Raw genomic sequence first — 16,120 nt, forward strand, 5'->3', positions numbered from 1 at the left:
TTGATTGATCATCCGTCTTATTCACCTAATCCATCAGTCTTTCATCTATTTCCAAAACTGAAAACAGCTATTTCAGGCACCCTAACCCTAACCCTAACATGCAGTGGATGGCTTTCTGAACAGTCAAGAAAAGTAATACAATATGTCCGGCAAAATTCAAATCTTTCAATACGAGGCTCACAACTTATCAATCCGCCCTGCTTTCTACAGAATCAATCTGAGAAAAAATTCAAAACTGGTTAATTACTTTTTAGCATGTCAACCATGTCCATACCAATTTCCGACAATGATGAAGATTTGCTTATCATTGATTTTTATTTTAAATATCTATATATTTTCTATTTTTGCTTATTACAAAGCACCCGCAGTAATAACTCATAAATATGCATTCTGTAAAATAGTACAGTTATCCGAGATGGTGTTGCCCTATAGTTAAAAAGTGATGATCGGTGTGGTGGTTAACGTTCTTAGAACAAATGCGCGTGCCAACTGTCTTTTTCATATGGCATTATCAACATTTTTGTTCGTCATGATTTGGTTTTTACGCCATAGGTCGGTAAGTAATACAAAGATAGATCTGTATCAATTTATAAGTGACTGATTGATATCAAAATAGACGGACACCATATCAACACCAGTCTCTATTGAAGTGTAGAGAAAAGGTAATCAATATATTAAACCATCAGAATATCGATAATTCTGTTAATTCTGATGAAGCATAAAGAAACGAGTGAAAACAAATAAATATACAAGCGAACGAACAAACAAATAAAAAATAAACGAATGAATGAATAAACGGTATACGTCCTGTGCGTATGAGAAGAAAAATATGCCATGGACATATAAAAACATAAATCATTATTCCAAGAAAATACTTATAACCGATTTCATATGCCAGCTGAAATGACAGAATGATATTTTAACTAAAAACATACTGGGTAGCACATACTTTGGAAATTCACAATAGCACATCAAAACAAGCTCGTACATTACATGTATACATTACTATATTGATGGATATTATGCAAATTAAATATGCAATTTTATTTATCTAATTAAATAGGGTAATAACGACGCCTGGTGGATGTAAACTATTACTCACGGTGGCAGCACACATCCTACCAAACATGTTTACATTGCGTGTTTATATTATTTATGAGTATTAACCGAATTTCAAATGAGAGCTCCATTGTACCGTGTTATTTACAGTTTTACGCGAGGGTTCACCCGGTCAGCGATAACGGTGACGTATGTGATACTGTTGATGTGATGATTATACTACATTCCCGGTGGGGTTAGGACACAATGTACCGTGATTAACTAAGAAACAGGTGTCTCGCACTAATACCGGTTCGGGTATTGGTTAATCAATAACACTAGTACGGGTACCGATCACCATAGTCACCTGGGTACTCAATAGGAGTCACTCAAAGGAGCATTAATTGACACATGATCGTTGATTACAGGTTTATATAAAAATCAAAACTGTCTATAACGGGTACTCGGGAAACAGGAAGGGTATAATCAGATAACCAATTATATAGAGGTTATCATAGATATGTGACCTTGATATAGAGGTCATCATAGACATGTGACCTTGATAAAGAGGTCATCATAGACATGTGACCTTGATATAGAGGTTATTATGGACTTGTGACCTTGATATTGAGGTTATCATAGACATGTGACCTTGATATAGAGGTTACATGTATCATAGACATGTGACCTTGTTGTAGAGGTTATCATAGATATGTGACCTTGATATAGAGGTCATCATAGACATGTGACCTTGATAAAGAGGTTATTATAGACGTGTGACCTTGATATAGAGGTTATCATAGACATGTGACCTTGATATAGAGTTTAACATATACGTGTCACCTTGATATAGAGGTCATCATAGACATGTGACCTTGATAAAGAGGTTATTATAGACATGTGACCTTGATATAGAGGTTATCATAGACATGTGACCTTGATATAGAGGTTATTATAGACGTGTGACCTTGATATAGAGGTTATCATAGACATGTGACCTTGATATAGAGGTTATCATAGACATGTGACCTTGTTGTAGAAGTTATCATAGATATGTGACCTTGATATAGAGGTCATCATAGACATGTGACCTTTATATAGATGTTATCATATATATGTGACGTTGATATAGAGGTCATCATAGACATGTGACCTTGTAGAGGTTATCATAGACATGTGACCTTGATGTAGAGGTTATCATAGATATTTGACCTTTATGTAGAGGTTATCATAGACATGTGACCTTTATATAGAGGTTATCATAGACATGTGACCTTGATATAGAGGTTATCATAGACATGTGACCTTGATGTAGAGGTTATCATAGACATGTGACCTTGTTGTAGAAGTTATCATAGAGATGTGACCTTGATATAGAGGTCATCATAGACATGTGACCTTTATATAGATGTTATCATAGATATGTGACCTTGATATAGAGGTCATCATAGACATGTGACCTTGTTGTAGAGGTTATCATAGACATGTGACCTTGATGTAGAGGTTATCATAGATATGTGACCTTTATGTAGAGGTTATCATAGACATGTGACCTTTATATAGAGGTTATCATAGACATGTGACCTTGATAAAGAAGTTATTATAGACGTGTGACCTTGATATAGAGGTTATCATATAGATGTGACCTTTATATAGAGGTTATCATAGACATGTGACCTTTATATAGAGGTTATCATAGAGATGTGACCTTTATGTAGAGGTCATTATAGACATTTGACCTTTACATAGAGGTTAACATAGACATGTTATTATATGAACGTATCATATGAAGGTCACTTTAACATAGATGTTCAATCAAGTTAAGCTTGTCTATATAGGTCACTGAGAACAAAGGGGACAAAGAAAAGTGGCCTATATCGACAGGTGATCATTGTATAGACATATATCAGTCAAAACTGTATAAAATGGCTGGTCAAAGGAGTGGAGGACATTGGACTTTATAGACATATGAAAATTTTATACAGTTAAACCTGTATATAACGGCCACTCAAAGGAGCACAGACAAGAGGCCTTGATAGACAAATAACCTATATAGAATGGTTCATATGCAATGAAGTGTGTTACATGTGCACTTTGAACCAAAATAGGACCATGACTTTTATAGAGATGTTCATGTAACTATTAGGAAATCCAAGTATTCAATTTTTATAATATAAAGAAATCCTATATTGACAAAACCTGTAATTGTTTATGAACAAATCAATTATGATTTCCAATATAACACTTGATGATAATGTGTGAATTCAGTTTAACATGGGGCCGCGGTGGCCGAGTGGTTAAGGTGTCCCGACACTTTATCACTAGCCCTCTATCTCTGGGTTGCGAGTTCGAAACCTACGTGGGGCAGTTGCCAGGTACTGACTGTAGGCCGGTGGTTTTTCTCCGGGTACTCCGGCTTTCCTCCACCTCCAAAACCTGGCACGTCCTTAAATGACCCTGGCTGTTAATAGGACGCTAAACAAAAACAAACCAAACAGTTTAACATGAATGTTGAATCTATATGATTAATATGTAATAAATGTATATTTTCATTTAATTATTTTGTGCTCCTCTACACAATGTTTTAGGTATATCTTTGAGATGAGTACATATCGGGGTAATTATGGACATTAGATAGCAGATTGAATATTTACGCATACATAAATTAATCGAGGTTTAGGTGGTGATGACCTGTGCAGAATTTACAAATGGACGTTTGGTCTATTTATCAAACTGTACCAAATGTTAAATAGTAACTCATGTATACACGTGTAGTTATGACATTTAATATCTTTATCTATGGTTTGTCAGTTAATGTCGGTTTGTGCATGTCTCGGCGATGATATAGTATTGTTTTAATGTTTAAATGCAATCAAAAGTGAGTTATCTCCCTTTAATAAATAATCAAATTCAAAATATCTATCAAAGTTATCAGATATAGAAAATTTCTTGTAATACTCTAGCCACCCTTCCTGGAAACAACTTATATAGACTTCCCCGTTATTCAATCCATTTGACCATGAAATATGTTGAAATGAACTACAATACCAGTGGTTTGTCGGCATTATTCTTTGCAATGCAGGGAGCCTATTGACTGTTCCTTTTTCAGAAGAGACAAAAGTTTTCTTCGTATGCTCATGGAGAAAATGTCGGGTAAATATAGTGATATATGCGAAGAAAATTTCATGGGAATGATCCTCGTTCGAAATGAAAATGAAATATATATATATATATATATATATTGACGTTCAGTTACGAGGGGTTTATATCGAGGTTTGTATGCGCGAGGATTTCCATAATTAGCCAGTTGTAAGTACATGTATTATCTGAAGTAAACAATCTATTGTGTATCAGTAATACTGTATCTCTCTGTGGCGGCAGCAAATGTACTTCCATAGCAACAAAGACAAAAACTATAGAACAATGAATTCTCCATGGCCCGGACTTTGGATAACCTCGAGATACTACATACAAATGTACATGTGATACATCATATATAAAAACCGAGAGATACGGAATCGACGGAGATGTCCGATAGCTTACTGCCTCCTACAGAAACATATAAAACAAGCATTAAGAATGAACATCTATAGTTACGTCCCTGTAAATTGGCTATCATTAAAACCAGCATTACCGAGTTGGTTGATATTTTAGTCAATAACAGCAAAAAAACAAAAACAAAAACAAAAAAAGGAAAAATAAAATAAAAACAAAACAAATCACATATCAAAAAGAATCCAAACATTCACGGGAATTTATTACTGTCATTCTCTTGTGTTTCATACGAAAACAATCCAAGGTTCTATATCTCCGAAAAAGAGTAAATAAATTATGATCAATTAAAAACAAGCATAGGCTGTTTTATAGTTTTACATAAAGCAACAAGTTACATGCATATCTTTTAAATTTAATTACCTCCCAAAGTATGTATATGGTGCTTCGCCTTTCGGTCGTTTAAAATGTCATTATCAGGACGTCGGTGTTTCCCCTATTGTGTGTGTTAACTAGATATATTTCTATAACGTGGATGCCACTTTAAGTATTTTTGTAGAAGCAGTGTAGTCGCTGATGTAGCATCTTTACAATAAGCCTAATTTTATCATACACACATACTTTATGATTCGGTATCTTTATTACTATTTTGCCCGTGTGATTTCCCTTGCTAGATACTGGCATTGTCTGCTCTCCCTCGACGACACTCACGGCAATTATGTTCCTTATGTATGCATAAATTCTATACAATTATATAAGGTATACACAATTACTGTACACTACGTGCGGGACATTTCAGTTCACGGGGTCATACGTAGAGGTCAAGATTGTCATTCCCGGCGTTACCTTTGTATATGAGGTCAGATGCTTTGTTATGGAACAAAAGAACTAAGGATACATTTCACCAAGGGAAAACGTAAGTAATTAACATTGTAGATAGTTTCACCCGCGGAAAACTGAATTATGTAACTACTTAGGAAGGCTGGTACTGAGGTCTTGTTAAGGCCAAGGGTCAAATAAGGATATCAGTATTTCACGTGACAGTACCACACATTGAATTTGCAAATTGCACAGGTTTGATTAGATAGTGCCATATCTAAACAGATACAAGACCCTCTTATACTTACATGTAACTGCTCAAATCTCAAGCATAAATGAAGATGAAAATGTAAATTAAACGTAAGAGATTACAATACATATTGGAATAAATAATGACAAACAAGCGAATGGCCGTCAAATTATCTACAGCGATGTTCGAATGGATTAAACAAGGGAAAAAAATATTTACAATTGACCGGTTATCATGTTCATGTATGATGTTTTCGTGTAACATTACGTACATAGAGACCGGTCAACATGTTGGATGTTTTCGTGTAACATCACGTACATAGAGACCGGTCAACATGTTGGATGTTTCCGTGTAACATTACGTACATAGAGACCGGTCAACATGTTGGATGTTTTCGTGTAACATCACGTACATAGAGACCGGTCAACATGTTGGATGTTTTCGTGTAACATCACGTACATAGAGACCGGTCAACATGTTGGATGTTTTCGTGTAACATCACGTACATAGAGACCGGTCAACATGTTGGATGTTTTCGTGTAACATTACGTACATAGAGACCGGTCAACATGTTGGATGTTTTCGTGTAACATTACGTACATAGAGACCGGTCAACATGTTGGATGTTTTCGTGTAACATCACGTACATAGAGACCGGTCGACATGTCGGATGTTTCTGTGTAACATCACGTACATAGAGACCGGTCAACATGTTGGATGTTTTCGTGTAACATTACGTACACCGAGACCGGTCAACATGTTGGATGTTTCTGTGTAACATTACGTACATAGAGACCGGTCAACATGTTGGATGTTTTCGTGTAACATTACGTACATAGAGACCGGTCAACATGTTGGATGTTTTCGTGTAACATTACGTACATAGAGACCGGTCAACATGTTGGATGTTTTTGTGTAACATTACGTACATAGAGACCGGTCAACATGTTGGATGTTTTCGTGTAACATTACGTACATAGAGAGTGGTCAACATGTTGGATGTTTTCGTGTAACATTACGTACATAGAGACCGGTCAACATGTTGGATGTTTTCGTGTAACATTACGTACACCGAGACCGGTCAACATGTTGGATGTTTCTGTGTAACATTACGTACATAGAGACCGGTCAACATGTTGGATGTTTTCGTGTAACATTACGTACACCGAGACCGGTCAACATGTTGGATGTTTCTGTGTAACATTACGTACATAGAGACCGGTCAACATGTTGGATGTTTTCGTGTAACATTACGTACATAGAGACCGGTCAACATGTTGGATGTTTCGTGTAACATCACGTACACAGAGACCGGTCAACATGTTGGATGTTTTCGTGTAACATTACGTACATAGAGACCGGTCAACATGTTGGATGTTTTCGTGTAACATTACGTACATAGAGACCGGTCAACATGTTGGATGTTTTCGTGTAACATTACGTACATAGAGACCGGTCGACATGTCGGATGTTTCTGTGTAACATTACGTACATAGAGACCGGTCAACATGTTGGATGTTTTCGTGTAACATTACGTACATAGAGACCGGTCAACATGTTGGATGTATTCGTGTAACATCACGTACATAGAGAGTGGTCAACATTTTCCGGGATGTTTTCGTGTGGTCATCATACATAAGACACGGCCAGGAACAGATATGTACATTGTATACATACTATGTCGTTCAATGAATGAAACTATGGACTAACGAGTTCTCATTATTAACGAAACCTTGACTAAATAAGCCATGGCTTAACCCAAACTAAAAACCAATGTGGTAGCGTCGTGTCTCGCAGTTCAACAGACTGAATGTTCCGGACTTTCGAGCTCTCACCGCAAACCAGGGCAAGTTCATGTTCTATATTACCTTGAGCCAATTACCTGACCCCTATGTTACATACCGCTTACAATAATTACACCCGTAACATTCTATACTAGATAAATCAACTGTTAAAAATAGTAAACTACAAACAAGATACACACAAAACACAATTCATATGTGGGGCGATGAATCCGCTGATCTAAACATTGCACACCAATAACACAATTACTTGTATCATTGGTTATAATTGTGAACACAGAATCATTGATTATGGCGTGTCAAACGTTGCAATATTCAATAATTCCATATTTGTATTCAATATTTTATATCTATGTTCAATAATTAATATTTATACTCAATATTTTATATTTATGTTCAATAATTAATATTTATATTCAATAATTAATATTTATATTCAATATTTTATATTTATGTTCAATAATTTGTAAATATATATTCGATAATTTGTGAATATATCTTCAATAATTTGTAAATTTATATTCGATCATTTGTAAACATATGTTCAATAATTTGCATTATGGGATAGCATGGGGGTGAATTAGTGTATACCGAGCCGAGCCCGAGCACAAGTAATTTTTCTACAATAATTCGAGTTGTTGTAAGTAGACGATTTTCAGTCATCAGGGGGTGATTTTTTTGTAGCACCCACTCAAGAGGGACTATTTACTTTCCAGAGACATGTTTTAATTTTGTGATATTTTTATACATACAACAAATCAACCTAACTGGTTTCAAAAATTTAAATTTTGACAAAATTTTCAGGTGATTTCTTGTCAAATCGTGACTTTTTTTATAGCCACAGTGACGATCACTGAACTCGAATTGTTCACCCGAGCCCGTAGTAAGGGCAGACATCCTGGGAACCGAGATCGAGCTGTAAGGGTATTACCAGTGAATGATACATTCATGTAATTGCTTGATTATAGTGTTGGTTTTAAATGTTTTGTTGGGTAATAATAATAATACCGATTGATAATAATAACAACAAACACTAGTATGATATAAATGGGTTATAATTAAAAGTTATGCTGAAAGTTTTAGATGGTCTAACAAAACGTAATAGGATATAGGTACAGTAAGTTTTAAAGCAAAACAAATATATCGATAGAAAACTTTGCCGAAATACTATGTGTTATGTTCAGGTCATTTCCTAAGGTAAACGGTATGCAGGGTTCGGGCTACGCTCCAATTATGAAAAAAACGTAAGTGGACTTAGGCTTTATGAATGAAATCCGTAATACCGGTGATGACCATTGGGTTATAGTATCATTACAAGAAGTATATGGTAACGAGGTATATATACTTTTGGTTTGATTTGTTTTGATTAACGTCCTATTAACAGCCAGGGCCAATTTAAGGACGTGCCAGGTTTTGGAGGTGGAGGAAAGCCGGAGTAGCCTGGGAATAACCACCGGCCTACGGTCAGTATCTGGCAACTGCCCCACGTAGGTTTCGAACTCGCAACCCAGAGGTAGAGGGCTAGTGATAAAATGTCGGGACACCTTAACCACTCGGCCACTGCGGCCCCATGGTATATATACTTGATAGGTATTACTAAATAGAAGGTTCAGTTAACATCAGCATGTGCACATATCCCTGATCGGTCATACATGTACATCCTTATAGTTCGAGCTCGCTTAGCACGGGCATCGCCGCCTTGATTGCAAAAAAAAAAATTAAAAAAAAAAAAAAAAAAAAATCACGATTGACATGAAATCAATTGCAATTTATGTTGAAATTTTTATTTTTGAAACCAGCTACATTTAGTTGTATGTATAAAAATATCACAAAATTAAAGCTAATCTCTGGGATAATTAACAAAAAAACGTAAATAGTCCCGCTACGGCTTGACACTGAAAGTCGTCGACTTTTATCTTCTCTTTCCTAGTCAAGGGTCAGACTCGAAGGATTGAGTGCAGTTGACCCTGGATAGAAGAATGTCATCATACTTAAAAGAAATTTTACTGGCACGGTTAGTTGAAAAATAACAACTCAAATTATTGTAGAAAAATGATTTTAATCAATTAAGCTGTTGAGGAGAAAACGAAATAACCAAATATAGAGCTCGAGACCTGTGCTCGGGCTCGGCTCGGGATACCTAATATAATTCACCCCCATGCTATCCCATAATGCAAATTATTGAACATATATTTACAAATGATCGAATATAAATACAAATTATTGAACATATATTTACAAATTATTGAATAACTATTTACAAATTATCGAATATACAATGTATATTTACAAATTATGAACATAAATATAAAATATTGAATATAAATATTAATTATTAAACATAAATATAAAATATTGAATATAAATATAAAATATTGAATACAATTACGGAATTATTGAATATTGCAACGTTTGACACGCCATAATTGATGTAGGAGTTCTAACATTTTCTTATTTGCAAGCTTGATTTGACTTATTAATCATGTATTTGTATTTGTTGAAAACAATTCCTCTAATTTTAACACACTTGGATTTTTTCATTTATTTTCAAGAATATATTCATTATATTTGAAACAAGGACACTAGTACAATATGGAACCCGTCTTCAATATAATATAGGCCACATGAATTACAAACTCTTTGGCGTCGCTCAATGTTTGATGTCTACATTTTCAGTATTAACAATGTTGAATTTTTGCAAAGTCGAACCAGTATCCAGACGATATTGACCTTTTAAGATAATTCTGTGAAGCATAACTGGTGTACAGATATTGATATGAAATTCCTTTAGGAGACAATCTAACTTTAAACCGACACTGTTGTTGATGAGTATAAACAATCATTCGCTTTATCATTGTCAAACATTAATGTAAACATTCTGTGATTCCCTTAAATACCCTAGACCTATTATTTATAGCATTTAACGTTCAACACTCATCTTTGATATACAGTTATTGTATGGGTGTGAGGGATAATCAGAATGAACAAAGCCAAAAACTCCGCGAAAATATGAATGCGCTCATTCCGGGTAAATAGCACTTTGACTATTAACCTGGTTAATAGCATTTTTGGAGGATGTGGTTCAAATAGCATTTCTATTGTCTACTTTTCATATAGTTTAAAATAAGGAAAGGTATAATAATTATCTGTATCATTCGTTGTATCAAGACTGTCAAATACAATTCAGAGGCCATACTTCCAGGCTAAGGAGTTATCACTATAAACCAAGCAAGGACAGACTTCCAGATCAATACAATGGAATCTGATTTACTTAGTACACACCAGGCGTCTGTTTCTGGTTAGTATTTTTGGGAAAAAAGAATTACCCCCTACTCTTACTTTAGTATGGGCTAGTGCGTTTTCTTTAAATACTAACCAGAAGCAGACGCCTGTAATATAACCTATGTTTAATTCAAACTGAAATGTTCTAATAATGCATACGTGTATGCACAGGTTATATATATATATATATATATATATATATATATATATATATATGGGGCAAAGAAGTAATTCAACTATACCTTTACCTACTATATTTGTGTAACTGTTCCATGTTCTATGTCTATATGTGATCGTATGTAATTTACCTGTGTCTTGATAAAGGGGCAGATTGCCTCGAAAATTCGACAATTTACTTGTCTGTACTGTCGTTATTACTACTTGACATATATATATATATATCAAGATACACATCTACACGCTACAATGTAGAAGTTCACAAATGTCACGGCATATAGAATATATAAAAAGAAAGAAAAAACATACAAAAGAAGCATTTCATATCTGTGAACTATAACAAGTAATTGGATTTTGGTCGAAGTTTTGTAGGCTGCATGAGTTATCGTTCCTTTTTGTATGATACGCAGGTGTATGAGTTATCTCGCTTTGAATTAGATTAGCAACGATCGAGAATCCAGAGATATACTACATTTATCTTTTCACAGTTAAACTTAGATTCTTAAGTAAATGTTCTGCTTTCGAAAGCATTCACTGATATTATAAAATGTGGTGGGTAAATATATAGATTCGGATACTTATATATTTCATCGATATTTCATCATCACTTGGTAAATCTTGTTCCGGTTCTAAAAATATATTGACGTCACCATACCAGTATCTGATTCGTTACTATTCCTGTTCATGATTATGATTGGTCGATAAACCGAATAAGCCACCTAAAAATAGTATTGACGTGTTGGTCTACCCCAAGTTGTGTATAAAAACCTGTTAGGATAATACCGAGTCTCATTCGACCAGAGATATTTTATAAAGCAATATGTGAGGTATTTTGACCTGAGCCAATCTACCCCGAGCCGAGCGAGCCAACCCCCTCTAAATGACAGTCGAGCCTACACACAGAAAACACAATAATCGAACAGCAAATATGACGCAGCATCACCGACGACGTTTCAATGGCAATAACCGCCGAACGCAGGGGCCCACGACGGGGTTTTCCACGACATCGGCGCACCGGTGTAAGCAACAACAGGGTTTTTTCTCTTGTTCGCCTCGAGAAATCAGTGCCTGCCCTCGATGTTTGCCTCGCCAAGAAGAATGGGAAATCTGCATTTTCTCGACAAGTTTCAAGAAACGATCAGAAAACTTCCCCTACAAGGACACCCTGTAATATTTATGTTGGGGAAAATTTCTCCGTTTCCATCCAGCAGTATTTCAACTTCGTGAAGTTAATGGGAGATAATTCTATGGGAGGTTTGATTCACAATAATTTCTACCCACACAAGAAACTGAAGGAAATGACACTTTCCATAGCTGCCATTAGACTTGCAACAGTTCCAAACGCAGGAGGAAACTCGGTAGTGTCAGAAGTGTTATCTTTCGAGTTGTTCCAGAGGTGTTTCAACGCAAAACTGCTCAAGGTGAGTTGATACTGTTGAATGTGTGTGTTTTTTTTTCAAAGCTCTTTTTTTCCTTTTTTGTTTTGTTTTTGTTTTACTGTCTTTTTTTAAGCTTAACGTTGACAGCGGTGCGTACTGCTTCTCACAAAACGCATAAATTGACACTGTGACACACGGTACAGAAATAAATCTTATTTACCCAGTACATCAACAGATGATGATATCGCCTATAACACCGAAGAACATGTGACATACAGAAGTGGAGCTGGAGAATTTATTGGGGTTAAATGAATAAAAGACTAAATTAAAGTTCAAACTTTTTATGTCTGATGCTTAACGTGTGTAACTTTTGGTACATTTGTATTACAAAAGAAAAAATAGATAAATAAATGAATAAATAAACCTAAATAAATAACATGTTTCTCGCTTTAATCGAGGACAATTACCCTTTGTCTGACTTCATTAATCTGATGACAGCTATTATGATATACCGAATAGTAATTGAGAAGCGTTTAATCTGTTTTTAATATATAGAATGCAGGAGAAGATTCCGTCTTTTGATTTTGAAATATATATTAATTTATACAATTAATTAAAAAATGAAGTTGTTTGTTCAAAACTACCTGTAATATACACTCTTCATGTATAGCCAATACTTAGTACTGTAGTTCCTTCGCTCGTTTGGACGTAGATGGGTCTGAGATTATACAGAGCGTAAACAGTGAGTGTATTTATCTATTTTTTTGTGTGCATTTTTTCACATGTAGCCTTGATTCTATCGTTACAGACTGAGATGGAAGTCGACTATTTCCCCATGGGCGGATCCATTACCGATTATGTGTGTGATCTCTTCGGACATAAAGTGGGTGTGTCCGTCACCCGAGCGATGAAGTACCACGGGGAGTTCACAGAAGAAGATGCTCACAGGCTACTGACCAAGAAACTGTCAGGTACGTTTCTACAGATAGCATCAATTAAATGTAACACGAAATTTATTAAACGAGTTGAATAATTTGATATATCAGAATTAAGCGATATCATAAACGGTCGATAAAAATTACACGAAACTGTCATAATCCCAGCAGGTCTGTCAAATGGTTTTTACAACATTTAATGAACTGATTGATTTACGATATTTCTTATTCTTAATTACAGGCGTCGTACAATCAACAAAGAACTCGATGGAGAAATGGGAAAAACAGATTCTACACGTGTGGACCACAAGTAAAGATACAGCTAATACTCTGTCACGTGTCTTCCATAACCTAGAGAGTGACGTCACATCCAATACGGTCGTCATGATAACTGTTTCAACAAACGCGAAATACATCTTCAGAAACAGCTGAGACTCTGCCCTAGTGTGTTAAAAAACACACATTGGAAAGTGCGCCACATCCAACATCGTCGTCATGGTAACTATTTCAGGAAAGCGCAATATATCTTCAGAAACAGCTGAGACTCTGCCTTGATGGTAAAATCACAACACCTTAGAAAGTGCAGTTACATCCAACATCGTCGTCATGGTAACTGCATGTTTCAACAAACGCGATATCATATCTTCAAAAACGGCTCTGAAATTCTTACCTAATTAATATCTGGTCAAAATACCAATAATTGAACCTCCTAATGCCTGTAAATGGTATTCGGTACAGTAATATTCCTAATTCTATATTCAAGTATCACATTTAAAAAAAAAGTATCAATATGATTATATGATTTTATCGCTTTACCTTCGTCTCTTTGATGGAGTGTTTAACCAGCTGATCTGCACCGTTTAGGACAGAATCACTCTCACTTAAAAAAAAAGTGATAAAAACATAAATTAAAAAAAAAAATTAGTTGTTCTTTTAATAAAATTTAGGAGCATTTCCATTATCTCATTTTTACGTATGAATAGTTTGTAAGTAAGAAACAGCCATTTTAGAGGGGACTAGTGGAAATCAAGTATGTCATTTTTAAACGGCAAAACAAGGTACTCGGTAATTAAGTCATGTGACAAATTTTACTGGATTGAATCGTTCTTTTATTAGACTAAGACTTCAAAAGTATATGATCTTTGGGATTTAGGCAGATACTCTTTTTTTTGGAAATTCAAATCCAAGTGTAAATACTCCGAATAAAAAGAAAGATCATTAATTGACTTCAAATATAATATGGAAAGTGTTTCCAACATAACTTTGCATCAATCTGATTAATACTCAATCTTGCTCACGGAAAAAGACATCCGACCTAACCACGCCAAGGATTGTGGTTTAGTTATTCTGTGAAAGAGAAAGACCCCCTACCCCTACCCCCACCCACCCACCCAAACAGGAGGAATAATCTCTACTTAATTATGTAAATTCGATCAAAATTCAGTTTGTGTTATACAACATGTACTAGTATTGTAATGTGCAATGAACATTTAGTCAATCAGACAAAATGTGAATTTTGGAAATAAAAATTAGAAGTATTTTATTTGTATATTGTGTTTGTAGTGTTTGCTTTTTTATAGAAAACTTTGATGCCAGATGTATCTGTGTTGTGCGTGCGTCATCTGTCAATTCAGCTACGATCTGAGCTCATTTCTGTGAGGTTCGTACCTGACATGATGTACATACGAAATCTGATCAAGATCGAACCGTTCTAGACACTCTTAGCATGATGAAACACACACATTAAGGTGGTTCCATACTTTCCGCATAATCAGTGTCATTTATTTCTTATTAGCTTATTTATTTGCATTTTTCAAGTATGTTAACGTAACTTTAATCAAGACACATGTCAATTTTGCAGAATTTTGACAGAAGACGGTGGATATGCTTTTTTTATTGAGCATAAAAGCAATGAGGATCTCGATCAAAGTTTCACGGTATCACGCACTCATGGCACCGCCCCCATACCCGTTCTGCCTTTCAAATCCTGGCTAGTATAAAACGGAAATGGTATGTCCACTAATGGCATATACTGTCGTGTGTATATATCGTTGATTATCATTTCCACGTGCTCCTGTTTGAAGTAGGTTTTGGAAAAGCTCAATATTGGAGCTCAGAAAAATAGTTTAAAGATATTTTCAATCCACGTTCAGTATTTAGGATCCAAGGTCCACTTCAGGGTCTCGTTTTATACTATACCATAAAGCTATTCCCGTACACTTTCCAGTGTCGGCTTTCTTGATTTAAGGGATTTTATTGTCGCTTCTCTATCTAAATTCAGGTCCGATTGCTGCTGTATACGAAATTTAATGCCTCGTTAACATTGCTTCAGCTAACTAAAGCCAAGGTCTCTGGCTACTTTTCGGTTAAGACGCCATCCGACCATTAGCAACCGAACCCTATTTGGTACTGCACAAGTTCCGCCTTGATTTCAGGTCAGAAAGAAATAGACAATAATATCTGTATTAATAAGTCTGAACTTAGTGACAACGGTGTGTACTTAAAGTTTAGGAATTATATATCCCATTTCAACTGTCCAGTCACTAAGTCACACCACATTAATAATACTTTGACACAAAACACTTTGTTACATCATTCTACCGCTTCAACTAACCTAATTCAAACATTGTGTCATGGGTTGTTAAAAACGCGGATTGTTTGTATAAAGCGGATCATATATTGTACGAAGAAAATGGCTTTTCGTTTGTTTTTCCTTTACATTCCATTTTTATTTATCTGCCGCCATTTTCAATCCGAGTTGTTACTGGAACAGTGGAAGGAAGCTTGGCAATTTAAATAATCACGATTTTGTGTCTTTGATTGCTAATTATGTGGACTTGGTGATGGATTGATGAGAAAGAAGTAATAACATTTCAGCGTAAATCATGTATTTGTAGTTTAGTTGTTTGATATGTAATCAAAATCCAAACTTTGAAAATTTGACAT

The 16,120-nt window shown here is 35.2% G+C and overlaps 1 protein-coding gene across 1 annotated transcript; it reads left to right on the top strand.

Moving 5' to 3' along the window:
• The first annotated feature begins 11,529 nt into the window (after positions 1 to 11,529).
• On the top strand, positions 11,530 to 14,095 carry LOC117316691 (AAC-rich mRNA clone AAC4 protein-like). Its single transcript, XM_033871425.1, has 3 exons — positions 11,530 to 12,281; positions 13,048 to 13,210; positions 13,416 to 14,095. Exons 1-3 carry the CDS (start codon positions 11,817 to 11,819, stop codon positions 13,604 to 13,606), a joined length of 819 nt encoding a protein of 272 aa, XP_033727316.1. The 5' UTR covers positions 11,530 to 11,816; the 3' UTR covers positions 13,607 to 14,095.
• The last annotated feature ends 2,025 nt before the right edge of the window (positions 14,096 to 16,120 follow it).

Source organism: Pecten maximus, chromosome 18 (assembly GCF_902652985.1).
Source record: "Pecten maximus chromosome 18, xPecMax1.1, whole genome shotgun sequence".
Lineage (NCBI taxonomy): Eukaryota > Metazoa > Mollusca > Bivalvia > Pectinida > Pectinidae > Pecten > Pecten maximus.

Coding starts and splice junctions, on each gene's coding strand:
- LOC117316691 (XM_033871425.1), top strand. CDS start 11,817: ATGGCAATAACCGCCGAACGCAGGGGCCCACGACGGGGTTTTCCACGA. Junction 12,282..13,047: donor TCAACGCAAAACTGCTCAAG/GTGAGTTGATAC, acceptor CTATCGTTACAG/ACTGAGATGGAAGTCGACTA. Junction 13,211..13,415: donor ACTGACCAAGAAACTGTCAG/GTACGTTTCTAC, acceptor TCTTAATTACAG/GCGTCGTACAATCAACAAAG.